The sequence below is a fragment of the Pelodiscus sinensis genome, chromosome 10 (assembly GCF_052426305.1).
Source record: "Pelodiscus sinensis isolate ZL-2025 chromosome 10, ASM5242630v1, whole genome shotgun sequence".
In the NCBI taxonomy this organism is placed as follows: domain Eukaryota; kingdom Metazoa; phylum Chordata; order Testudines; family Trionychidae; genus Pelodiscus; species Pelodiscus sinensis.
This window is the reverse complement of record NC_143061.1, coordinates 39,524,643-39,552,144: the sequence shown is the minus strand read 5'-3', so window position 1 is coordinate 39,552,144 and position 27,502 is coordinate 39,524,643. Positions and strand designations below refer to the sequence as shown.

Sequence of the window (27,502 nt, the reverse complement as noted above, 5' to 3'; positions counted from 1 at the left end):
TTTAAGCTGGCTCCCCCAGCACTGGCTTCTGTTCCCCACCCCCCATTGCTGCCTCTCAGAGGCGATGGGAGTGCGGGGGGAGTGCGCGAGTAGTCAATATTCCAATTGACTAAGCAATAAGCTTATCAGGTAGTTGACTACTCACTATCATCCCTACTACATTCTCCTCAAAACACTCCCTTCTGTAGCACAGTTGCTTCTGCCTAGCAAAGCTACAGCTAATCAGCAGCTGCTATGTGGTACTACAGGCTCCCTCCTGTCAAATGTGTGCTTGTCTTTGGCTAGGAGGCTTCTTTACAAATTCAACTGTAGGTCTACAGGACATTAGCCAGTCACCAGCCTGGATCCTGCTTTCATTCACCCCTGTTCACAAGCACCATGTGTAATTTCTTTGCCAGTATTTCCTGCAACAATGAACAATTGAAGATGGGTCATTAGAATAAACTGAGTGACTATCAATACATTTTATTATGCATGTGTTCAAAGTTAAATATCAGAGGATGGAGCAAGACTTATCTTGCATCTCTAAATACGTGGTGTACAGTATTTTGCAGAAACACAGCTAGCAAAAGACTTAAATACATTTGTTCCACCAATGAAAGAAGGCCATACAAAATAAATTGGTAATGCTTCAAAATAATTGCACATTTGAATTCACTGGGTTAGTTATTGTATTTGAAATTGCACAATAGTATGTTTCTTCAAAAATATGTTTGGTTTTTAAGCAAGTGTATCATTTTTCAGAGTATTACTGGTTTGTTAAACTAAGTTTTAATTTTTATGACCAACTGGTGTTTTGCCAGCCATCATCCTGTTAAATCTAAGTGATGCTACAATTATAGAAAACATTTAACATATGTATTAAATTTAAAAGCCATGCAGCAGATTATTAGGTTATCTAATGGTAAAATCTGTTATTGCCAAGGATGGGGTAATTCACAGGAAAGGGGGGAAATGTTAAAATGGTAAGTATCGGAGATGCACTGGATGCAAAAAACAAAAATTGGCAATTTTTTTTTTTGCAAGAGAACATCCAACTGACCTGGTGCTGGAAAGATTATTCCAGTAGTATTGACTGACATGAATGTGAACTAGCATTTAATTGTACAATTCATCATCAAAACTACATAGAATCATCTCCCAAAGCAGGTACATAGCTCCTGTTCACGTTAGTAGAAGGTGCCCACCCCTAAAAAAAGTCTGATACACAATTTATCATGTGGCTCCAAACTTCCAAGTTTTACTTTTGTTGCAATGTCATTTATATAAGGTTCATCTTAACTATTAAGTCAGGTGATTGGAACAAAAAAGTTGGATTTGACATGTGAGAAAAAGCTTTAGATGTTTTCTTCCATTGTTTTAATTCTCTCTCCTAATGTCAGTTTCCTCCCTGATTTATGTTAGCTCACGATCTAACTTCTGGTCCTTTCTTGCACAAATGGTATTTCACCTGATAATGTGAAAACAGAAGTTTTCAAAATTAACCCATGTAACTTCAAATATAAAATATTGGACATATTCCTTTCAATACAGTTTGAAATAATTTGATCAGGCTCCGAAATATGTTTGTCTTTGCAATACAGACTTGCCTAAAGTGCAAAATTAGCATTTACTCATTCAGATTTCAAATTTGAGATAATACAAATATACATGCTAGCTTCCCATAGAAACTGCCATCAGAAGTGTGAAGAATTAGGAAGTATGAGGTTAAAAAAATATCCTTTAGCAAAATATTTGTGGAGTGAAGTAGTTAGCTATAAAGCCGGTTTCAAAATGTGAATCAAGAATATACTGGAGAAGGTATTTAGTGTCATGGAGTCCAACACCTTATTACAAAACTGAGCAAGATCAGGACTAATTCCTAGCCCATGACATTAGAATACACTAGCTATAGCAAGCTATAAAATGTTAGTATCAAAGTATGACACTGAATCAGCAGTGCCGCCACCACATAGCTGTTGCTGCAAGTTAACAATTCTTTCCAGTAGCTCATCTCTATTTTCTGCAAGAAAAATCATGTCCCCTCCAATGGCAGCAGAAAGCTGATCTGTACATTCTTCCATCATAATACACACCACCAGTTTATGAAAATCCAATGAGCTCCCATCTCCTTTGCAACTCCATAGTACATGGAATTACATTAAATTTCATTTGAAAATGAAATTTTCATATACTCTTGTAAGACAACCGTATGGCATTACGTAGATCCTAACGTTTATGGAATGTAAGTAATTCATGTACTGACAGACCAGCATACATGGCAATGTCTCTCATGATACCTGTAAGTGCTAGCTGCAATTATGCAATCCACAAAAACTTCATAGCTCCTTACTCCGTTTATAAGCAGCAAGAGCCACCACTGCACACACCGTTTAAGATTAACACTCTTCATCTGCACTCAGAACTATCCAAGAAATTCTACATCTCTGTAGTTATTGCTTTAGAAAAAAAATATGTTTAACATTAATTGCCATCTTTGTGTTCATTTTGAAAGGAATGAATGCTATCGCTATATATAATTTCTTCATGGTAAATGAGGAACTAAGCTTTTCCACATAAAAAATTAGTTCATATGTAGGAGGAATTTATTTTAGAAGTTACGGCTAATAGGTTTGTATATCTCCCCATTTTAACAGCATTGTAAACATAGCATATGTGATTTGTGACATGTCGTGGGCTGCCTTTACTATTGAGATTGGACAGATAATGTACTAAACAGCAGCTACAAAAGTTTCATTATGTTAGCCAAGAAGAGGGAATAAATATAGCTTCAGCATTTTTAAGAGCCTAGGAATATTTACACACACTTGCAAGCTATTGGAACAAAGTGTTTTTTAAAAAGTAGTTTTACCAATAACTGAACTTGCAGACAACACTCCAAGAAAGCCAGCAGCTCAGGATCTCTTATGTCAAGGACATACTTACTGCCACTCCAGAGAAGAAACACCTACCCCTTTATTCAAACATTGCTTTAAAAAAAAAAAAAAACAAAAAAAAAAACAACCACCTATTTCCTTCAAAGTTATATCCAATACTTCATTTGGAGGCAGCCTTAAACGGCACATCAGAAAAAGTTCAGTTGGGGACGTCTTACTGGAAGGGACAGTTAAGTTATTTACTGTTTGCAAAAATCAGAACAACTTGTTTTACTCTGATAATTCTTTAGCTACTTTACAAGATATTTCAGCAGAGAAAGCACATTGTTAACACCACATGTAAACCAAGTTATGACCAATCCTTTTCTCGCAGTCATGTTGCAGGTAAGCCATTTTACTTCACATCAACCAGCTGGGAAATTGCATTTCTACATCAAGGTTATTCCCACTGAACCCCATAGAAGAGCGTTTCTCTACAAAGATAACTGTTCATGCTGCAAGAGCAGGAGAAAGGATCCAGCAACCAGTGCTTTTGTGACAATATTTCTAGTAGGGTTTTCATTCATTCGGTGTGTGTTGCTGTACATAAGGTGCATGAACCTGTCAGGTCCTAGGTCAACGTGAGAAGCCAGTCGCAAGGCTGCAACCAACTACTGGTGTCATGTCCCATATCTGTAAGAAAAACAAGATAGAGAACTACTCAGCACATCATACAATATTAAAATCAAGAGTATAAGACCTATACCTGTAGCAAAAGTAACAATATATCTTAAGAAGCGATGAGGAGTCCTGTGGCACCTTATAGACTAACTGAAGTGTAGGAGCATAAGCTTTCGTGGGCAAAGACCCACTTCGTCAGATGCATATATCTTAAACAATACACCTTAAAAGATGAGCAATAATCATTGATGGGGAGTGGGCACTAAGAATTTGAAAAGTGGTCATGGACAGCACTGTTCCATATTGATGGAGGAGGTGCAGGGTCTGGAATGGAGGCTGGTGCAGATGGGAGCTTGGCTATGGGATTGGAGTACAGCAGGGGGTATGATTGCAGGAGGATTCTGTCCAAGAGGAGGGATGCAGGAGAGGAGGCAGGGGGTTGCGTAGTGACTAGGGGCAGGAAGTTGGGAGAGGGTATGGGGCAGGAGAGTATTCTGACCTGGGACAGGAGTCCGGAAGGGGCATGTGCAGACATAAGGGGGGGGGGAAAGGAGGAGGGACACGCAGAAGGTGGGGTGCCAAAAAGGCAGGCTCTGGCTAGGAGGTGGCTCCCAGCTAGCAGATTTCTCAGCCATGCTCTCTGCTTTCCATGCAGCTGCATACTGCTCAGAGCATTCAACAGGACACAAACAGTGCTGCTTATTTTATAACTTTTAAAGTTATACTGGCTATGCTGCTGTTTCACAAAGCTAAAACTACATTTGAAGCAAGGACTCTAGCTTGCACGGAACCTTGTTTTATAAGTCTGTGTATGGAACACACACTTTTGGCTTTGGAAACCCTCTTCATTAAAAAATGCAGAGCTACAGAACATTAAAGAATATAAAAGTTACTGGGCCATTTCATTACTCATATCCGCAGGCAACATAAGCACAGTATAGCACATTATCAAAAGATTTTATGACTTAAGGAAATTGAATATCACTGTAGTAGAGTCAGAGATTGGATAGGAGCAGCATGCTGAATTGCTGCTTGTGACACTCCATTTGCTTTGTCTAATGCATGCTACAGGAGTGTTGCATGCTCTCCCATACACCAGGATAGACCTGCAAGCATGGACCAGACATACTGGCAACGTCAAGAGCCTTCCTCATCTGCTCTGCCAGCCACAGAAGTGATGAAAAAGCAAGGTGAGACATGGGAACAGGAGGAAATGAAGTACCAGACAGTTGGAAGCTGGGTAGTGGCAGATGGAATACCAAGCTGACAACACTAATATAATGTTTGCATCATGGCAACTGTACCCTCAGGATCTATTGCAGAATGATCTGAAAAACTACTTGAAGAAAAGATTTGTATCTGATATGAGCCTGAAGCTGTCACTATTACACAATTAAATCCAACAGCATCCAGACATATGTCATTTCCTCTGCAGTCATTTCAAACAGTGACACAAAGGGGTATATTAAGGGAAAGCATTTTAAAAAACAAGTCCATGTGCATGTGCGGACAAACGCCCTTTGCTGAATGTACATATCAGCACACTGATAAGAGACAGCAGATATTAAGTTCCTCATTTGGAGCCCTCAGACTCTAAATGACGATTTCTTTAGTGTCTGAATCAGGTTAGTATGTACGAGACTAGAGTGCAATTAAAGGGAAAAAAATCACTGATTATGGAGAACTCTGAATAAAGCACATCCATCCCTTTTGAGGTCTGTTAAGAGCCATTACCTGAAACTTCATTTTACTACTTTGACCATGCGCAAAACAAAAACTATCATAGTTCAGAGAAAGTCCTTCAAATCTCCATGACATTAGTTAGGCTTCAATGGGATTACTCACATTAGGATTGTCTGGCATCACTGACCCTTTCTCTTTCAAACTCCTTGGGAGCAGGGACCATATCTTCTTACTGTATGGTGCTTTTCAGACCGCACCAGAACTATACAGGTAGTCCTTTTAATTCATTGGGATTGCCTGCATATTCACTATATAGGCAGAATGAAGGTAGTAATGGGATTTCTTATTAGAAAGCCTTTGATCTTAACTACAACAACTACATTTTTGATTCATGATTAACTCTTGCTGTCTACAAAACATGAAGCTGCCAGCTTGGTTTTTTTTGTGCTTTTGCAACCACTAGAAAAAGGCAAAAGAAACTGGACTGCATACACTAAGATCATAAAACTCAAAGTAAAAGAGCAATTTAAATAACCTGTGGAGAAGAATAATCCTACCTTCACAATCCGATCACTCCCACAAGTAACCATTAGTCCCCTAGAAATGTCCATAGACATGTGGGAAATGTTGTGCTTTCCTTCATGAAAAGTTGCCAGGGAAGTACGACTAGTGAAGGGAAACAGTCGAAATTAAAAAAAATCCATTAGACATCAGTTTGTCAGCAATACAAAATAAAGCATTAGAGGGACATTTCTGAAAAGCTAGTAAGTCAAACCTAACTTTGCTCACCTAAACAATGGTCAGTAAGCTCTTCCCAGCATACACTAATTATAGGAGACACACATGCTTACCTGGCCTCCCACTTGATTTGTGGAAGTTCATCAACACAGCACAATGGAGAACAGGTAGAGGAGAATGCAGTTCTTTACTTTTAAGATTCAACAGCTATAAAGTCTATTTTCCAATACGTTTCTCAACTTTTCATGCAGCTGTCTTGGTTAGTGACGAAGCAAGTGCCAGCCCCCTTCAAAAATGTGTGCAAAGCAGCCCCAAAAGAATTGTTTGTATCACACTAATAGGTTAACCTGACTGGGAGGCATCCACATTCTTCACTGCCTTTAGAAGTATTTTCCCATGCTAGTAAAATATGGATAAGCTTTCCTGTGAGAAGGCTGCACATTATAACTTACAGTTATCTGCTATGTACATCTCACTTAAGCAATTATGAACATCGTATGTAGTTCCTGGCATTTAATAAAACATGGATTATAAACGGATGAGCCACAGTTGCCAGAGTTGTAACCAATCATACAGAGATCTTAAAGCTACCAGCTAGGCTCCTCCAGAAGTTTCAGCCCTTGTATACCAAATCAGTAAAGGAACGTCAGACCTTTAAGCATACTCACTCTTCATCTTTGATGGACTCAAAGCAAGAGTCACAGACACGGACTTGGAACTCAAAGCCCATGATTGGGTAGCTGGACCGCTTAGTGCTGCACTTGCCACACACTGCTTGACCACATTTCCTGCAGTGATGCTTCACAGGAGAATTAAAATAAGAGGGACATTTTAGGACACAAACTGTTAAACTCCCAAAAAGCAGCAAGAGGGATAACTAAAGAAATTATACAACCTCCTATGATAGTTACCCTTTAGAACCAGTTATAACCCATGGATTCTTGGTCCTTAATTACATTCCAGCCCCAGGAAATTTTGCCATTGACTGCCAAAGAGGGCCAGGATATTATCCATGGATTCTAGGTCCCTTTTCTCCAGCAGACTGAAGACTTACAAAACAAAAGCAGATCATACTTTTACCTTGACTATAGTCTTGGGGATGTGGGGGTGGCGGTATGGGGGGGGGGGGGGGGGATTTGCTCCTGGAACATTTAAAATATTTCCAAGAGATTTATACCTCGCCATAACTGAAGGAAGACAAGGCCATTAGCGTGTCAGTGCAAGGTAAGGTGCTCAAATTAAGGCTAATATTTTAGTAGTAATTTGCCAGTATAAGATCTTAGGCCATGTCACGCATTCTGTGTTTACTAACTGTAGCTCTCTTACATGCACACCTGTGCTTAAACTGGTTCTCGCTCTCGAAAAATGTTTCCTGTGGGATGACAAAGTGACATCATCATGGCAGAGCCCACCGGCATTGGGGGCGGGGGGGGGGGATGGACAGGCAGAGCCAGGCCCGGCCCAGCATGCTGCTGCTGGGCATTCCCCAGGCACCGGGGCAGAGCTGGGCCTGGCATGGTCAGGGGAGGGGGAGTGAGTGAGTGAGTGTTAAGGTTAGGCCATGGGGGGGGAGGAGGGGAAGAGAGAGAGAACGCACCCAGGCTGGCATGGCCCAGGGCAGGAGGGGGGAAAGGGCCCAGGCAGGTCCGGTCCGGTCCAGCCCAGCCTTCCCACATGGCTGGGGGAGAGCTGGGGTTGCCTACTGCCCCCTCCCACCCACCCATGTGAGGGGGGTTGGAAAGCATAGCAAGCAGGGGCACAGCCCCCTAGTTTCACTTAAGCCCATTAGTCCCACACAGGACAACCCAATATAATGGCTTTCCTTTGCTGCACTTGGTAAGTTCTCTTAACCAGAGATTTCCTGATTCACACCACTTTGCTGGCAATGGAGACCAGGACCTCTATTACTTTAAATTGTGGTCTTTCTACTCAGTTTTCCCCTTCAAAAAACAGACTGGAGTTGAAGTTCATCAGTTGGGTATAAATACAGAACACACACCAAATTCTCCACACAATGAAGTGCACCATAAGGGATTTAGAACCATATCCTCACCTGTCTCAACCCTAATGTCTTTGTGTCCCACATCTGCTTTATATTCCAGAAGAAAGGCTGTTCACATTTCTGACAAGAATCACTTTCTAGCCACTGAGGAGCCTAGTTGGGGAGGAAGAAATAAATAGTCTTAGCATATTCAAATCAACAAGGTAAAGAACACACAAAAAAAAAAAAAGCTGATACACATGCAGTGTAAATTTAAATTTAAAGAACCCCCATATCAGCTATGAAAACAACCAAGAAAATATGAATTGTTTTGCATTCAGTGCCATAGTTGACTACACTCAAAAAGCAATTTGAGAATCCAGTGCTAAGATACGTGCAGAAAGTCTCATGGTTATCTGTTACCAAGATCTTTATGCGCCTCCTACACAGTTTTTACCCCCACAGCATTTCTTGGCTGCTGCTCTAATGAGAAAAAGTCTGGTATGATGCATCTGAATTAGAGTGCTGCAGGAGGTTGCAGACCCCTGGGTCTCACTGCCAGGATGATTCTGAAAGGCAACAAAGTAATCTGAGATACAGATGCTCTACAGAGAATCAGTTACTCCCTCAGAGGCTCTCATTCTTATCAGGTCCTTTTCCTGGGACTGCAGCATTTGAAACAATTAGAGAACTTATCAGCTGCATCCCACTTACTCCAAGTAAATATGTACCTCTGCTTCCATATCTAGAAATGATGTGCTAAGTAGCACTAACATTTACTACTGTTCTACAATGGAGTATTCAAAGCATAACTCTGAAGTTAAGACTTGAACTTTTTAGTACATTTGTAGGATGATGCATAATAGTTCTAGGAGGCATCTTGTTGTGTTGTGTAAATTCTCACATGCATCTTCCAAGGGCCATACACCCTGAAAGTTATTTCAAGGTTAGTTTAATTCCACACCACTATGGTCTTACATACTTGTGTCTTCCTATTGTCTTGGGCATATTGCTGTCCTGTGGCAAGTCATTTTTCTCAAATTTTAAAATTACCATGACCCTCACACTGACTGCTCAATCAGTCTTTGCACATCCCATAATTCCAGCTCCAAAATAAAAACATACATAGGTGGCATCTATTAACACTGGTGGACCTTCCTAAATTAAATCCCTCAATAAAGGGATAGTAGAATTCTTGATTACCCAAGACTGTTCACTAATCAATGAAATGTGGATTGATTCAGTCAAAATGAAAGACTGTCTCCATTTCAATAATGAGGAGATGTCAGTTTCAGGGGCCCCATCATTTTCATCTCCCACACATCTGGGATCCTACTACTGGTTCAGCTGCTCCTGTTTCTCATTTATCAATCTCCATTTAATGGCAGAAAATAGGTAAGTCATTACAAAAGTATAGTACAAACTGATGGATGATGCATTGAAGACTACCAAACTCCCACTAAAAATCTACACCATTAGTTTTGAGGATTTCCTCACCATGCTGTCAACAAGGTTCTAGAACACTTGAGGGTATCAAGATTTTCCTCAAGGCTATACTACAGTGACTAAGGCATGTCTACACTAGCAAGCTTACAGTGGCACAGGCCTACTGATGCAGATGTGCTGCTCCAAGACTGTTCATATAGCTGTTGTATACAGACCCAAGGGAACCCTCCCACTGGCACAATAAAACCACTCCCACACATTGCAGTGTCCAACACAGCACTGTCCACACAAGTTATACTGACAGAAGTGCCAGTATCCTTTGGGGTGTGTTTCTCCTCCCCCCCCCCCCCCCCGACACTCATGGCCAAAAGAAAGTTATAACAAACGTGGTAGTGTAGACATGGCCTAACCCTGACCCTGAAGTGGTTAACAGCTGCTGGAGGAGGAAAAGCTACCAATGGGCTTGTAAGTGTACACCAGCTGGAGGGGGTAGATTCTACTGTGCACCAACTGGCCTGTGTGGAAGTTCTCTCATGGACACTGATGCCAAAGGCTGTCACATTGTTCAGCACTCCCTTTTTTGTTCCCTTTACAGCCCATAGCACCACAAAATCCTGGTCCAACATGGACTCCTAAGTGCTACCACAATAAGCATAACGAAAACAGTGCTTGTGGCTTTGAAGATCCCTTCGAAAGAAAACAGGGTGTGCAGAGAGACCTGAGAAAAAGCAGTAACAGTCTACCACCCAGCCACTTTTTGGTTGGCCTGACAGCACCAGTGCACTCATGGCAAGAAACTACCGCTTCTCAGGCTACACAGATTTTTTTTCTATACCACTTTATTTCACAGCATATTAAAGAAAGGAACATTTTACAGAACATGTCTCAAGCAATATTTTAATTTATCACTTATTAGCCAGATTTAAAAAAAGCCAGTGAATTCCTTCTATATTTTAATTTTCCTTTTGAAGTGAAACAAGGGCTAAACTATAATATTTTACTGAAAAAACTAAGAGCAAACATATTGTGAAGTCTACACAGCTCTACAAGGAATTCAATAGTCTGCATTAGGGTGTTGCCTCCCGAGGTATCCTACAGGATTCTTTCCAACTATATTATTGGAAAGAGTGAACCATTATGTCAAGTATGGCCGAGATCTTACGTTGTCCAGCCTTCTCTTTACTATGGAAGAATAGTATGTGATGAATTCACATTTCAACGTTTCACCTCGGTCCACATTGCTAGGCTTGCACTGAAGAAAGCTGGGTCTTTGTGGACTTTACCATATAGATAAAATAAGGGCAGTGGCAATCTGATACTTCTCACAGAAGCAGAGTCACTGAGCTCTGATTCCTGGCCAGCTATCAAAGCTTGGGGTTCTCTGGTCTAGGATGACAGAATAAGCAAGAAAGCTTAGCCACCAACAGTGACAAAGTTGACACCTAGCACATGCATCTACCTCTTCTCTGCTGATATCCATATTCCAAACAGCAATTCCGCCATCAGCTGAACATGAGACCAGTTGCCGCGTGAGCTGGATGTAACAAATAGCCTGCACCTTATCACTGTAAACAAAGAGGACACTGTTCACTCTTCCAAACATTTAAGTAAAAGCAACATTCCCTAACAAGTCTGGGTATGAATTTGTAAGAGTCACCTAGAAAGCTGAAAACAATGTCAGTAGCTAGGGCTGGTCAGCTGTAGAACTACTGTAACGCAAGACTGCTACATGTTTGAAATGAAGAATCAAATTTTAGAAGCCGGATTTGGTACCATCATTGCCTAGTGTTATTTCAAGTTAGACCTGTATGCTGATCATGTCAGTATTTTGGTAGTGAAGCCCAGCCATAAATAAAACGCATCTCAGCTGACAGGTGTCTGAGTTGGGCAGATCTGCAAATATGCTTCTTCATGCACATTCTGAAGTCAAAAGAATACCAATATTTAGGTATGTTAAAATGTGGGTAATTGGTTACCTGTGTAACAATGAGATTTTCAGCAGTTACGTGCACCTACCAGTGCACACCAGAAGTCATTTTTTAAACCTGGCTCCAGCTTGCAACTCCAGGAGCGGGGCAAGGAGCCTGCATGTAACTGAACAGTAACCAATAAGCCCTGCCTTATCAGTTAACCATTTACATGGATATTCTTTTACATCCCTACCAATAGTAGGGGACAATTGTGAGAAAACAGCCAAAGAACTGTGTCCTTAAGAGATCCAACTGGAAGCCCTTTTGCGGATATACAAGTTGTTAAGGTTGGTGTAATATTCATATTTTAAGAAACTGAATTCATTTTCATCTGTTTAAGTTTCAGTCATAGGAAATTGAGGAGTCAGGCCATAAGGTGGTTAGAATAGTTATTTAACAGAAGATGTTGATTCAAAAAGTTAAACTGTCAACATCACACAAAATAAATGAAGTAAATATCTTTAAATAAAAGGTATACTTTGCCTGAAAGCTTAATATTTGCTCCCTGTAAGTTGGGAGTACTTTCTTCATTATTTGTGTGTATAAAGTGGAAATTGGCATTTGCCAATACCAAAAAAAAAAAAAAAAAAAAAAAAAAAAAAAATCTAATCATCCTAAGCTTACTTAGTCATTCAGCTTCCTATTCTTCCCCACCCACAAGTTCCTGTTTTCCTGAGTTCACTTGCTGTGCAAACAATGACTTCTGGAGGAGAGCTGACTAGAGAAAAACAAGAATATATTTGATACAGCTGTCCAGAAGGGAAATCTATTACAGTTCTACCTACTTTTAACCACATACTACAAACAGTGAAAATTAGGTTCAGTGATTTTTTTTCCTTCCACTGCTTCTGAAATGGAATATTTTCCCCCACACCATATAAAAACTCCACAGCCATCTGTCAAGCATGAGTTTGGAAAAGAAAAACTCATAGCTGATATACACAGTCTTCCCAACACAATACATGGAAGAGTGAAAGAAGCAGTGGAAGGTCCTCTAGTCATAGGTGCCAAACTGCACTACTGCAGCCAGTATGTAATATGAACCGTTGCATGTGAATGCACGAGTGGGAATTCAAGTACAGGAAGTCAGCATAGATACTTTAAAATCCAAGATGAAGAGGAATCATTAAAATGAAGGATTTTACAAATGTGTGCTACAATGCAGATGTCATTGGACATGTTCACCTTCTTCCTGCACAAGCATTCTCGTGAAGGGTATACTATATCAATGAGACTTGACACCATGCAGCAAAAATTCCCAGTCTTAGATGGACCACTACAACACTGCTAACAAGAGCAGTCCTAGTATCTTCACCCCCCTCTTAATTCTAGACATTTTTATTCTCATCTCATCACTACTCCCATTTAAGGGATAGCCAAGAAACAAGTCTTATGATAGTAATGCTACTGAGATTTGTTCCTCCAGTCCTCATGTGTCACCGTCTCAAGAGAGCACTGAGATATACCATCCTGTCTAGTTACTATTCACAGTACTTGGGAGTAGGGATTTGGGAGTAGGGTTGTTAGCAGCTAGCCAGGTAAGTGTTAGCTTATTGGTTAAATGGTTATCCATCCCATTTAAACCCCTCCGTCTCCCCTTCTGCTTTGCATTTAAAACTCAGACTAGCAGACTGGCTTAGTCCCAGCTTTAAATGAAGAGCATGCAGGGGTGCCATCCATCACACTACACTGTTGTCTCTCAGAGGTAGTAGTGCAGGGTGGCAGGCAGGAGGCTCCCTGGGAGCTGGGTCAGGAATGCACTGGATGCCAGCTCTGCCCCTGGGGGTCATTGAATAATCATGTAACTGATAATTGTTGTGGTTACATGATTACTAAATTAAATTATTTCTAACATCCTATTGGGAGCTGGTCACATTTAGTTTAGTCCTTCTGAAAACCCACAGAAACTAAGTATTTGGAAAAAAACAGAACTGCAAGTCATTGCTACATACTGATGGCCCTGAAGCAGCAGCGTTCGGCCTTTCCTTCCACCAATATCCCACATGATAATGCTATGATCAGATGCTCCAGAGAAGAGTAACCGTTGGACAGGATCCCACCAGAGGGAAGCAACACTCCCTTAAAAACAAAACAAAAACAAACAGGTGAGGTAACATCTTTTAGCGGATGAGGGAAGACAAACTTTGAATCTCATCTCTTGTTCATGCATCATTCTGTGCTGCTGGCTCTGTCCCTGAGAGCAGGGTGACAGGCACACACTGGCTCCCAGAGATTGGCAGCCGCCCCACACTGTGGGCTCTGCCACAGAAAGCTGATATGGCAGAACCCGCAGCACATAACCAGTGTAACTGCTAAATTCTAATAGTGAGATGGTTAATTAACTGCTTTAACATCCCTAGTAGCAATTAGGACAAGGAGATTGGTGGGTATAATAGAAGGCGGGGGGAGGGGAGGAACGGGAGGGCGGGGACACACATGGACACAGAGTGATGAGGGAGCAAGGGGAAGTGTGCAGCTGTGTGAAGTTTCCTCTGCCCCTTCCCAAGCAGTCAGGAGTGAGTATAAGGTACAAGCTACACATTTTACCTTGACTCATTGCTACACAAGACTGCAGTCCCCTCCAAAGGGCATGGGCGGGCATCTAGGGGTTGAGGAAGCCCCAGATCGGGGGGGGGGGGCTTGAGGGGAGTAGGGTGCACACTCCCAGGCAGCCCTTTTCACTTGCCTAGCTACCTGTTTCTTAACAAGGTAACTTGCAGAATAGCCCCAGAAACCCAGCTGACAGCAGTTGCAGCCAAGCCCCGCAGCCTACTGGCTTAAATGCATTGAGGCCCCCAGTGACCATGGGTCAGCATGTGCAACATGTCTGAATGCTGCTAGGTGCACTCTTGCTCTTAAGTAGTTCTCTCTAAATGCAGTGACTCAAGTTTCCCAAATATTTTAATGGCAGTAAGAACTGGTCATAGGACAGACATACTGCAGACAAAAATGTATGTGCTCCATTGGTTTTTATAAAGATTTTTGTATTTGTTTCATACTCCTTATTAATCCTTCAGTGCAACACACTGGCTTTAAAAAACTGAACTCAAAATGCATGGCACTGCATTAGTCCTCCACTTATGACAGGCAAGCTACACAAGACATGAAAAATTCACTTGAATTTAATATTCTAGCTCACTGAATTGTTCATACTAGATCAACAGAATACAAGAGAGACTAATTCAAGAGCACATACTTGAATTAACAGTTAGATTTAAGTGAAACAACATATGGGAAGCCCAAATACAAATATATAAGATAAGCTTATTGTCAAACTATTCCAGCAAGCAGAACAACTGTTGTTCTGTTCAAAATGAGGAAGCAACCACAACCCCTTCCCCACTGGTTTCTGTTTTGACTCCTACCTACCTACAGTTTATCAAATACAGCTTTAGTGTTTCACTTCATCATCCTGGTCTGCACAGCAGAAGTCCATTAAGGATAAGAAAAACAATATGACTATTACGTCCAGCAACAAGGTCTGTAGAAACAGATTTCCCCCACTGAACCACAGCCTCATGATCCAATAGATCAGCACTGTTAATGCAGCAAACCAGTAAAATGCTATTCTGGATTCTGAGTCATGTGAGGTCATGAAAAAAAGCAAAAAGGGTCAGTGTAGTTATTCCTCTCAGTATAAGCCTTCCCAATAACCTTACCTGGAAGCACAGTAGTAGTTAAATACCTCTGCCTGCCTGGCCCCACACTGCTCCTGGAAACAGCTGGCTGGCTGGCCCCAACATATTTGTGTGTGGCCCCCAGGGAAGGGAGGCGGTATGTGTCCATTTGCGGTACTGCTACCCACACCTGCATGTGCTACCTGGGTAGTGCTGGGGCAGCAAGGAAATGCCTCATTCCTCCTTCCCAGGGGCTGCAGACACGTGTCTGCACTCTGCCAGCCAGCTGCTTCCAGGAGCAGCATAGGAACAGGCAGGCTGCCTATCTGAGGATTGCAGTTGACTGGCAGAGGCTCCAGGATCTACCAGTCAATTGTGAATCACCAAGAGTTGGTGACCACAGCTTTACATGCTAGTGAATACAGGCTGACATTTTGTAAGGTGAGACATCTAGTGGCAAAGTGTACAAATGCATCATTTAAGACCATTACTGTGAAGCTCATGATCTACAGCTGGTGCCTAGGGATGACACTGCTGTCCTCCTAGCACCTTGGCATAATCCAGAGTTAGCTATGAAACAAGCTGAGTTCTCAGCTATTTAAATATCCTGCCAATTTAAGATACACAAGTTTAATGTCTTTAAAGGAAGAACTTTGTTCAGCAAGTAGAGATAGGCAATGAACTTGAAAGTTTAGGTCAGAGCTTGCTCTTGACTACATTTCCCATCTTCTGCTGAGACACAGTTATTTTTCCAGAGGCTAAATTAGCCAGGAAAGCTAAGAGGGAAGTTAGTTTACCTTCATGCCCTTTGAGGGTTGTGATAACTGTACATGTATTCTGTTCAAGCTTCAGCAGCGTGATCTGTCCAGAGTAGTCCCCAACGAAGGCATGTTCAGTTTCAAAGTCATATCTGATCACAAGTCAAGGAACACCACCCACTGTTCTCAGTCTCATTTGATTCTCTTTACAGAAATAGTCTGCCATCAGAACTAAAAAACCAACAGATTAAAACCACCAACAGAAACCAGACTGAAAACTTCAGACTGGAAAGCTCTTTAGCAGTTGAGTATTTATGTTTATGGACTACTCACATATTATGAACCTAAAACCAAAGGTTTACAGGGTAGGTTTAAAAACTTTCAGCTTTATTGTCACAAGAAGCTTTTAGGGTCAATTTTTCTTGACCTTTTTAACAATGATGTTCCCAAAACTCAAGAGGAGCCAAAATACATCAATAATCCACTTTTAACTGACCCGAAAGTGCAAGAAAACTCACTCTTGTTTACTTCAGTCAAGGAAAGAGTGAAAAATCTAGAGGAGTCTTGTTGCCATGTAAGGGCCTGAGGGAAGCCACAACGGTCTCAGGAGTAGAGTACCCGGACATTCTAATTAGCCCTACCATCCATGGCAAGCATCTACTAACCTCCTATTTGCATCCCTGTAATACTTTGATTAGGGTGATGTAAAACTGAAGGCCCATTGTGTGGCACTACACAAAAAATGAGACCATCTCTACCTTAGAGACTTTACAACAGAAGTAGATATATCCTTTCCCTCTGTTTAACAAAAGCAGAACGATCAAGATTAAAGTCTCAGAAGGGCAGCCGTGTTAGTCTGCAACTTCAAAAAAAAAACCCAAAACCACACACTAAGTAGTCCTGTGGCACCTTAGACTAGCAAAAAAAAGTTATTTATAGAGATCTAGAATCATGTGCCTTCGTGGACAAAACTCACTTCTGGCTTCCAGCTCATCTGAATTTATAATAGAAGGGGGGAGGGCACCTATCAGCCTCATTAGCACTGGCACTGTAATTGAGTGTCTCATTAGCACCAGTAGAATTGGCAGAAACAGAAAAAGGGGGGGGGGGGGAGAGAAGTCATAAATTCTGGGTTTCACCTCATCTAAAGTGGGTTTTGCCCATGAAAGCTCATAAGACAAGTTTATACATGTACAGCAATGGTCAAGTTCCTATTAATACAAGAGTGCCCATAAAGTTTTATTATTCACATGAAAAATAGTGCCTGAAGAGTATCTGACATTGCTCCATCCAGAAAACAGTTGGCACCACCTATTCCTAAACGACATTCCCCAGCCCATAGTATACGCTTATTGTTTGTCCTCTGCTGAGGTCACCACTGAAAGACATGTAGGAACTTAGGCTATGTCTAGACTGCAAGCCTCTTTCGAAAGAGGCTTTTTCGAAAGATACTTTCAAAAAAGCCTCTTTCGAAAGAGAGCGTCTAAACTGCACGCGGAACTTTCGAAAAAGAAAGCCGCTTTTTCGAAAGAAAGCAGCAAGTGAGTCTGGATGCTCTCTTTCTAAGAAGCCCTGTTTGCTTTCAAGAATGCCTTTTTTCGAAAGAGCACTTTCGAAAAAAGGCGTTCTTCCTCGTGGATTTAGGTTTACTGCCGTTGAAAGAAAAGCCGCATTTTCGATTTAATTTTGAAAGATGCAGGTGAAGATGCAGGTGACGTTTTTTCGAAAAAAAAAAAAGGCTACTTTTTTCGAAAAAAAACCTGAGTCTGGACACAGCCTAAGAGGGGTTTACTGTGTAGAAAGGAGTGCAGTATAAACCAAACCTTGCCACTGCAATGGGAAAGCTCAGCTTCCAATGTCTTATTAAGCATGAGGGGTTTAAGTATTTGAGGGTCTGCAGATAAACAATCCTGCATCTAAGCCCATATAGGCTGGCTGCCAATTGTAGTGCCTCTCACTTAACATAAACTTCAAGGTGAAATAATGCTATTATTTAATCAGACACTAAGGAACATCCATTCTGTCATTTCATATTTGAGTAAGCCTTTGTAAAAGATCTTTAACTCACACCTCATAAAAGCTGTTGGTGATTGTGCTGAATATTCAAAAATACATAGTGACAAGCTAGTCATTTGCTCTCCATTGCTAATGATTCAAGCACAGTGTGTTGAAAGGAATCAATTTCCTTTGAAAAAAATAAAGGCCATACTATGGAAATCTAAAAACATTTTCTGTTAGAAAGGGAATTCTAAGTTTTTCCATTTCCTAGAAGTAATTTGTTCCAGACATTGACTGTAATGATGGAGGACTGGTTAGCATAACAGCACACCTCCTGCCAATCTAAGTGCATTACTCTAGCAACATACCTCCACAAGAGGTGCACAGCTTACATCAGCAAAATCAGGGCACAGTGTCCATGTAAACACTGCATCCCTTACATCTGCTGGCTGTCTTGATACCCGCATCCCCACTACCAGCTGGGAGTCCCCACTGGGAGCCTAGCAGCCCTGGTCAGTTTTACAGGCAAAATGTCTCCCCCACTCCAGGTAGGGAATGGGGAGAAGGGGTTGAGAGGCAGCCCACCAGGAGCCAGAGGAGCCTGAGGCAGCTGGACTCCTGGCAGAGAGCTGCCAGAGGAGTTGAGAGCCCAACCTTTGCTTGGAAGTGCTCCTGGGGAGAGTGTACACTGTTGATACAAAGAGGATCGGGTGGATGTGCACGACTGCAATGGCTTTAAGAACCTAATACAGGTGAACTTACATTTCTAGTGTAGACATACCTTATGCCTCAATACAGACAGTTGACAAAGGCTTAATGTAGATGACTAGAACTAGATTACTCCAACAACGCTCACACACTGTGTACTAAATTTCCAGATAAGAAACTTAAGCTATGCACTAAAAAGCACACTAGATGCCATGCTACTTCCATTTTTAATCCAATCTACATACCAAACACTACCTATTCGTTCAATTACTAAAAATTCAGACTACAGCAATTTTTTAAATGCATATAGGAGGTTAGTCATATGAACATTTGTAGAGTCTACATACTGTGTAAAGAAACCATAGAATTTCGGAATCCAACATGTAATTTTGTAAGCTAGAAGTTATGTATTTTAGAGAATCTGAACAGTAGAACTTCACTATGCATACTGTTGGCTGGGGAGCCATTGTAGAGTGTGAACTGTAAGAAATCAAGTAAGTAAAAAAATACATTGAAAAGTAAAGATATGACAAGATGCAACTGGATTTTCCCAAGTGTAGCTTAGTTTTAGTTATTTAATACCTTCTCTACTAAATACATTGCAGTGGATTTTGTAATGATAAAGTTTTGTCTTGTTTGTTAGTGATCTGATCATTTTTGATGGATACTGTAAACACGAAGCCCAAGAGGTGAAGTAGTGTCTTCCCAGCATATTCCCACTCCTGGTGCACATCCAGCTGACGCACTTGTCATGGCCAGTACTGATAACCCACTCTGCTCCCAGGCAGAAGATGACAGCTGACACCCGATTCTGATGAGCTGTGGAAATAAAGCAGAGATCTGAACATTTAGCTAGAAATATTTCAATCAAATCTGTTCTACAGTTAGAAAGAAATTGAAAGTGTTGGGGAGGGGGGGGGAGAAAGAATAGTTGCAGGAAGAATTTTACCTTTGCTATCACACTTACTGCTGCCCCAAAATTGGATAGTGTTAGCAGAGTCTGATTCATTTTTCATCTCAGTGATTGGCCTTTAATGAATCAGACATGTCAGAAAAAAAAAAATCTGCTCATTTGAATCTTCCTTTCATTTAGTAATTTCTCCCTCACATAATAATGTAAAGGTCCCTCATTTGAAGGCAGGTTGGTAAATGAACTCCAGTGAGAGCATTCTGTACAGTGTGAGAACATTTAATGTAGTAAGAATATGTAAATAAGACGTGAAAGGAAGACTGTAGGGGAGGATATATTATAGATACTTCTGGACTGAAATGTAAAAAAGTCATCTGCTTTTAGGAGAAAGGGGCTTTTGTAGCTTTTTAAAAATAAGGTCTTTCTTTTAAAGAAAAGCACCCTTTTCCAGTAGAGTTCGACAGGAAGTCCTAAGACAAGCTGTATTTTGTTTTCCTACAGTTTTGGCTTTTAGTACCAAGTCTTCTGTGTATCAAGTTATTAATTAATAACTGAAATAGTGACTGAATATTCTTTAGTATTTGGCTGTACATTCTTTAGTATTTTCTAAATAGTGCTTGGAAAGAACTTACATCTTTCATCAACAGCAGTTTTAATAGAGTAGCTCCCCTCCCCCAATACCTGATGAATGGGAATCTTTATTATCTCATTCTTACTTCACTACTTAGTTCTTACTACTTTAACTGAAACCCAAGAGCCCAAGTGTTTAATAGCAGGCATTTTGGCCTAATTATTGCGCACACATACCACCACCCAGGTGTTTTAAAGAACAGAATTCCCCCCTCTCCTTATATTAGGCACCAGCACTGCATCAAGGTTATCTGTAGATTAAAGTATCCACAAACATTACCAGTGTTGAGTGCTAAACAATATAACCAGAGTTATAAACATTCAGCACATTACCTTACAGTTATGGGAGGCTCGGATACAGCTCCTACTTGGAACCCTTTGGGGATTGCTTCCCAACTCTGATGACCTTTATGTTGCAAATATTGCAGAGGGGTGTGTTTTCTTCAGCTCTGAATATAAAGCTTTTCAGAAGGAATATTCTCCATGACTTCCTACATCACAATGAAGCCAGCAGCTTTGTGGTAAGACTATGCTAAAATCTAACAAAATAATTTTGGGCCATTCTAAAAGCCCTATATTTGGGCTACAAAAATTGATACTATTTTGATTTAAAGTTGTTAAAGGTACTTTGAACCTAGGCCAAATATGGACACTTTAATAGTATGAAAGACATTGATAGTCAATTATGAATGTGTTTCCCAACAATACTGAAAGTTTTAAAAATCTGATCTATGAAGTAAACAAATTAGCAAAAACCCATGCTGCATTACCTGGGTATGTCTTGACAAAGTTCATCTTATTAAAGTCTTCTGAGATATGGAATTCCTGATACCAAGGAAACACAGTTACAAGTAAAAGGATGCATCCTCTCAGGCTGAAATGCAAATCAGACTATTTGATGAAAATCTTTTCCACCAAGAACACAGGAATAGCCTCATAAACAGACTTAAGTTGGCAGCCAATGATAACTGGTCATGCTACAAAAGGATCGGTTTGTCCCCAGAGCATGTCTACACTAGAAACACTAAAGCTGCACCACTGAGGAACTTCAGTATAGATACTACAGTAAAGAAAGAGGTTCTCCCGTTGTTTAGTTAATTCACCTCACCCAGAGGCAGTTAACTACACTGGTGGATTTTTCCATCAGCCTAATACTGGAAGGGGCTTAAGATTGGCTAAACCATGTCACTCAAGGGTGTGAACAACATAGCTGGGTCAATCTAGTTTAAGACTAACCCTTGAGCCACAGGCTGGTAGATACTACTCAATACCATGCTGACCACAGTAATAAATCCACACTTTAATCTATCAGCTGCATGGAGAGAGATCACTCATCTTTTCAGCAGAGGATATGCATTCAGAATCAAGTCCAACTAAGACAGTGTGTTGGAAGGGGGAATAAAGGGAAAGTGTCATCAGATATTAATAGTTACCCCTGCATCACCTTGTATTTAAGGGTTTCTTAAGTTAAACTTTGGCAGAAGTTTTCATCTCTGCTCTGAGATTAGTTGCATGTTTCCTCCACCCTTTCCTCACCTTGTCTGCAACAGAGGACTGCACCCTGCAACTTTTTTGCAGAAGAAAGTAAACATAGCAAAAAAGGTGGGGAAAAACAAGAGAATAAAAACATGACATGAGAGACTGGGACAAAGCAAGAAAGTTGTAGCTTCTGCAAGGGATAGCTAATCTTTACCAATTAACCTATCGACTAGTCGATGGATTTTTTGTCGATTAGTCAATAAGCAGGGGAACTGCAGCGGGGTTAACTCCCTGCAGCCCTGGGAGCTAACCCCGCTGTGGCTCTGCCTTTTAAATGTATTAAGAGCCTACTAGCTCTTAGTACATTTAAAAGGTTAAAGCGCAGCAGGGAGGACCCAGCATGAGCCAGGACAGCTGATTCCCAGCTCACGCCAGGCCCGCCCTACTGCACTTTAGCCTTTTAAATGTATTTAGAGCAGGTAGGCTCTTAATACATCTAAAAAGAAGAGTCTGGGACTGGTCGCTAGCCAGGATTCAGGTGATTCGCAGCTTGTGCCTGGCCCCTGCTATTCCCCAAATCCCTATGGAAAAGGTGCTGGGGAGAGCTGGCTCCTGCTCTCTCCCCTCCCCCCGCCCACCTTTGCTGCCTCTGTCACTCTATCCGAGGCAGCAAAGGGAGAAGTGACCAGTCGAGAGACTAGTCGCTTACATCCCTAGCTTCTGCAAAGAATGAGGTGAGGATGCTCTATTGGGTAATCTCACACAAGGGACAGAAAAAAAGACTTGCACACCTAACTCTTTGGCATTAATGTCAAGAACCGTGGACTAGAATCCTACATAGAAGGACAGGAAGCTTCACAACAAGAAATTGAGATTTCTTTGCCTGAAAGGCACAAGCCTTTCCAGTTATTCTATAGTTTGATTTGATTCAAACAAATGTCTGGCTACATATACTGCTCATATAAGTCTGCAACTATCCAGCTACTACTAAAGAAATGCCACAATAAACTTGCTTTCTTAAAAAGAAAACTGCAGCAGCAGCCACTTACCATAATGGCACCATTATCCTGGCCTACAAATATTCTTCTGCTGTCATGGTGATAAGCCATAGCTGAACAAGGCGCTGTCAAGAAAACCATCACAAGAAAGTTGTTAAAGCACATATATAATTAGCACTGAATTTCTTTGGCCTCAACTATTCAATTAGTTGTGTACCATGACCCCTAATTTTTTTGACAGTCACTTTCTAGGATACATTTCCCTATCTTATAAATATGACCTAACTTCTTTGCTCCTAGACATATGATCTTGCATATGGCAACATTAAAATGCACACAAAAAAAGATGCTTGGTTTTGATAAATAGTTTGACAGGAAGACTTCAACTGGAGATAGTGTCTGAGGGAGGTTTTTTGTGCATCTCTTGCTTAGTTTGAAGGATTTGATTCCCTGTTGCTAGGTTACAGCAATGTACAGTTGTGCTGTAGAAGAAACATGCCCCATTAATTCCAGCTACAAGCTGGAGCGAACAAAGGGAATTTGACCAAGGCTGAAAAACTGGCTGGAACAGTTCATACAGAGAAGCTCATATCAAGGCTTGCTATGTTCTAAAGTTCAAAGTCTTTGACATGACAGACTATACAGAACCACCTATTACCTTTGAGTTGGAATAAGACACCATCGGAAGAGGATTTCAAAGCAGAAGTAATACTTAATAACATTAACTTCCCGTCTGGTCATGCATTTCTATTCCTGCACATCTGATAAACAATCCCATTTTTATATTGCCACTAATAGGATTGCAAAAGAGTCTCATCTGATTATACACAAGCTATTCTGACAGGCCACTGCAAAGCCAGAAGAAACCTCAAAGGAAGAAAGAATGTCTTTAGACATGTGTTGTTCACAGTCTCACTGAGCTACAAAACAAAAAAGGAACTGAAAAAAGCTACAAAACATAAATAAGGATGACATCTATTTCTGCATCATAAATCATTTGGAACACTGGCTACATTTGGGAGGTTTAGAATTACTGTTTCTCCTCTAATACCTTATTAGATATTTCTCTGCACATCTTAAAGTTACTTTTCCCATTCCATTTTACACCTAATGCTAGACTGGACCATTCCAAATGATCTAGTCTGACCTCCTGTGTAACAAAGGACAAAGAACCTCAACCAATTTCTCAATTTCTGTATTAAAACCTGTAACTTCTGTTTGATCTAGCTATAGTAGGTCTTTTAGAATATCTAGTCTTGATTTTAAGAAAATGGGGAATCCACATTATTACTAGGCAAGTTGTTCCAAAGGCTGATTAGATTCACCGAGAAATGAAGACCTTCTTTCTAGTTTAGCTTCAGCTCTGAACAGGGCTATATAGAATTTCTTTTTCTGATAGCTCTTGAATCTATCAGAAATCTTTTCCCCACATTTAGACTTGTAAACTGATCACATCAGGTCTTCAATTCTGATAACTGTTTTAAAGAGTTGAAAAATTGGATGTGATCAGCAAAATTTAACACAGCATTCCAATAATGGTCTCACTAATGCCACATGCAGTGGTAATGTCACCTTCCTACTTGATATTATCTTATACATCCTAAATCATCTTCACCCTCTTAGTTACACCATCATACTGGAAGCTCATACTCAGTTGTATACCATGATCCCTAAATCTTTTAAGAGAGTCAGTAGGATGCAATCCTTCATCTTATAAGTGCAGCTTACTTTCTTTGCTCCTAGATATAGGACTTCACATATGGTAACCTAAATTTGAGTGTGCATTTTAATCAGGTCATATTACTAACAGATGTAAAAGGTTAACCAGTAAGCCTCACTCTTAACAGATGAGGTTTACTGACTGCACTTACCTGGTAGGCACTGAGTCAGCGTCAGCAGGAGGGTACTCCACCCCCATGGGGCCCACCGCTGGCAGGGCAATTCACCCTGTGATCAACTCCTAATGTTTAAATACACTAGCAAGACCATATGCAAAAGCAATTTCTGACTCCAAAAATATTTTCATAAACAAGAAGCTCTTTCAGTTTATTTCATCTTAAGTATTTTAATGCTTAATATTCAGAATCCAGAACACACATGAAACTTTAGATCAAACTGACACTTAAAGATTTTGAGATGGTTGAGACATTAAAGGTGCTCCCTCTTAGGAGTTGGCACAATGTAACTGTATAGTAAACAACCAGATGCTTTTTTAAAACAGGAGTTGGGATTAAGAATTGTTTTGACAAAGTTTAATTTTCTCAATGTAAGTGTATAAAAGCCAGCAAATATTTCTGATTGAGCTAATCTACAATTAGCATAAAATTATTCAAATCAATTAAGCTACTTGTGAAACCCCTTTTCAAATAAATTATTGACGCTCTTCTTCATGACCAACTAACAGCTCCACAGAATGGATTCCATGTTTGGCTGAACCCATGTTTGTTATGAAGACTAGGACTTCAACAGGGTTCAAAAGAAGAACTAGATGAATTCAGGATTTAGGTCCACTGATATTTACAGTAAACTTCTGATAATCCGGCACCCCCTGGGTCCTAAAGGTTCTGGATTATCAGATATGCCGGACTATCGGAAGGGGGGGATGCCACCCCAGACCCCTCATAGCCCCCCCTTCCGATAGTCCAGCTCTGCCCCAAGCATCCCTGATTCAGCTGCTGCTGGTCAGTTTCAGCAGCATTTGAATCCGGGATGCCTGCAGCAGAGCAGCTGGAGTGCTGCCTGGTTGGTCCAGTAGCACCGACCCTTGGCGCGGCGAGACCAACCGGGCAGCACCCCAGCTGCTCTTGGGGACGCCTGGGGCAGAGCATCTGGGGTGCTGCCGGGTTGGTCCTGCAGCACCGAGGAGCGGCGCTACTAGACCAATCCGGCAGCACCCCAGCTGCTCTACCCCAGGCATCCTCAAGTCAGCCGCTGCTGATACCGATCAGCGGCTGACTCCAGGAAGCCTGAGGCAGAGCTGCTCTGCCCTGGGCTTCCTGGAGTCAGCCGTTGGTCAGTTTCAGCAGCGGCTGAATCAGGATGCCTGGAACAGAGCAGTTGGGGCGCTGCTGGGTTGGTCCCACAGCCCCAAGGGGCAGCGCTACGGGACCTACCCGGCAGCCCTCCAGCTACTTTCCCCCCGGCTTCCCCGATTCAGCCGCTGGTCAGCTTTAGCAGCGGCTGAATCGGGGAAGCCGGGGGCAGAGCAGCGGCTGAATCGGGGAAGCCGGGGGCAGAGCAGAGCTCCAATGGTCCAGCTGCCTGGAGCACTTCCGGGTTCCTGATGGTGCCGGATCATCAGGAGTACCGGACCATCAGAGTTTTACTGTATTAGCCAGAATGGGTAGGAATGGTGTCCCTAGCCTCTGTTTGTTACAGGCTGAAAATGGATGACAGGAGAGGGATCATTTGATTACCTGTTCTGTTCATTCCCTCTGGGGCACCCAGCATTGGCCACTGTCAAAAGACAGAATTCTGGGCTAGATGGACTTTCGGTCTGACCCAGTATGGCCATTCTTGCGTTCTAGTAATAAACACTAGAACATATTATTAAAGTTTATGTATTATATTACTTACATGACATGGTGTGGTAAATGCTGGGCCAGTACTGGCCACTGTCCCTCTTCAGCCATACTCTAATTGTTCTGCAGAGCATAGGGGAAAAGAAAGAATTTGTAAGCATGGGAATCAATTGTAACATCTATATATTTTTTTAAAAAATTAAAGACTTCAGTAACTCTGTTTCTCTACTAGCCCATTTTATTGTGGTATATAATGCCTTCAGATACACTGATAATACACTGCAGCTATAATATTATCTGAGTATGTATGGGAGGCTTTGCAGAAGGTTCTTTCAAATCTTCTGCCAGGAATAGTTCATCCCATCTATTACATTCATTGTGAAAAATCAAAAAGATTTAAGCCTGATTCAGGCCAATCTATTGTTCCACATTTAATATATAAAACCTCATGTTTGTTTATAGGTTTTAAAAGCATATGTACAACAGTGGTCAACCAACCAGTAGATCAAGATCTACTGGTAGATCTTGGAGCCTGTTAACCAGTGATCCTGACTGGTTTGGCCAAGAGGCTGTTAAGTGCTGGTATCTCAGCTGCCTCTCCCCCCACACTGCTGTGTTCCTCCTGCCCTTTGTCTTGGAGCTGCCTTCAAGAGCCTCCTGCTTGCTGTACTGGGAAGGGGAAGCAGAAGGAAGCGCTGATGTCAGGATGTCATCCACCCTCCACTCCTGTACCCGATCTCCAAGCCTCCACCCTGCTCACTCTCTGGAGAAGGGGTGGGGTGGGACAATGTTATGTGTGTTTGAGGTAGATACTGGATTGACTTACACCGAAAAAATAGTCTTGGGCTTTTAAAGGTTGGAGACCACTGATGTACAATAAGTCCTGAACAGTAAGAGCAAGGTCATGGTTTGGTTGTGTCACAGAAATGGGAAGTGCCAGGAATGAGACACTTTTCCATAACATGGAAAGGTAGGGGACAGAGGAGGGGATGCAATATTGAAAGCAGACAAGTGAGCACAAGGGAGAGCAATATGCCGAGTAGCCACTGGAGGCAGCACTAGGAATGTAAGCAACTAGGCAACTATCCGATAAGCATAAGCTGACTAGCCGCTTCCACCCCTTGCCGCCTCTCAGAAGCATTCGGGGGAGGGGAGGAAGGGGGGAGAAAGGAGGGGGGTGGCACAGGAACCAGTGCTATCAGAGGCAGCAGGAGGTGGATAGGGGAGGTTGCTGCATAGGATGCAGGTGAAGCCTCTGTCTGCAGGGAGCTTGAGACTCCCAGGGGGTGGGGACGGGAGCACACTGGCTGGCAGCCTCACCCGGGGGGGGGGGGAAGAAACTATTGAATAGTCGTGTAACCAATAATATTGTGCGCTTACATGACTATTCAATGAATTGTTATTAAACATCCGCAATAAAAACAATTCAGTTTTCAGTTCATATTGGTATGAACATCAAAGCTTTGACATGGCAAAGTTAAAGTTAAATGCATCCTCTAACAAGTTTCTGAATATACATTAAAAACCCA

The 27,502-nt window shown here is 41.6% G+C and overlaps 1 protein-coding gene across 2 annotated transcripts in view; it reads right to left on the bottom strand.

Moving 5' to 3' along the window:
• Window positions 1-2,992: 2,992 nt before the first annotated feature.
• The window catches only part of WDFY1 (WD repeat and FYVE domain containing 1), a 34,659-nt gene continuing 10,149 nt past the window's right edge, over window positions 2,993-27,502 (bottom strand). For both annotated transcript variants that reach the window (XM_075937562.2, XM_075937563.2), the window contains exons 2-12: window positions 26,029-26,096; window positions 22,504-22,577; window positions 20,746-20,800; window positions 19,104-19,254; window positions 15,769-15,881; window positions 13,307-13,433; window positions 10,844-10,949; window positions 8,011-8,112; window positions 6,626-6,756; window positions 5,777-5,885; window positions 2,993-3,548 (exon numbers count right to left, since the gene is read on the bottom strand). In XM_075937562.2, coding sequence (XP_075793677.1) covers window positions 3,492-3,548; window positions 5,777-5,885; window positions 6,626-6,756; window positions 8,011-8,112; window positions 10,844-10,949; window positions 13,307-13,433; window positions 15,769-15,881; window positions 19,104-19,254; window positions 20,746-20,800; window positions 22,504-22,577; window positions 26,029-26,096 — 1,093 coding nt within the window. In that variant the 3' untranslated portion in view covers window positions 2,993-3,491. The remainder of the gene's footprint in view (window positions 3,549-5,776; window positions 5,886-6,625; window positions 6,757-8,010; window positions 8,113-10,843; window positions 10,950-13,306; window positions 13,434-15,768; window positions 15,882-19,103; window positions 19,255-20,745; window positions 20,801-22,503; window positions 22,578-26,028; window positions 26,097-27,502) is intronic.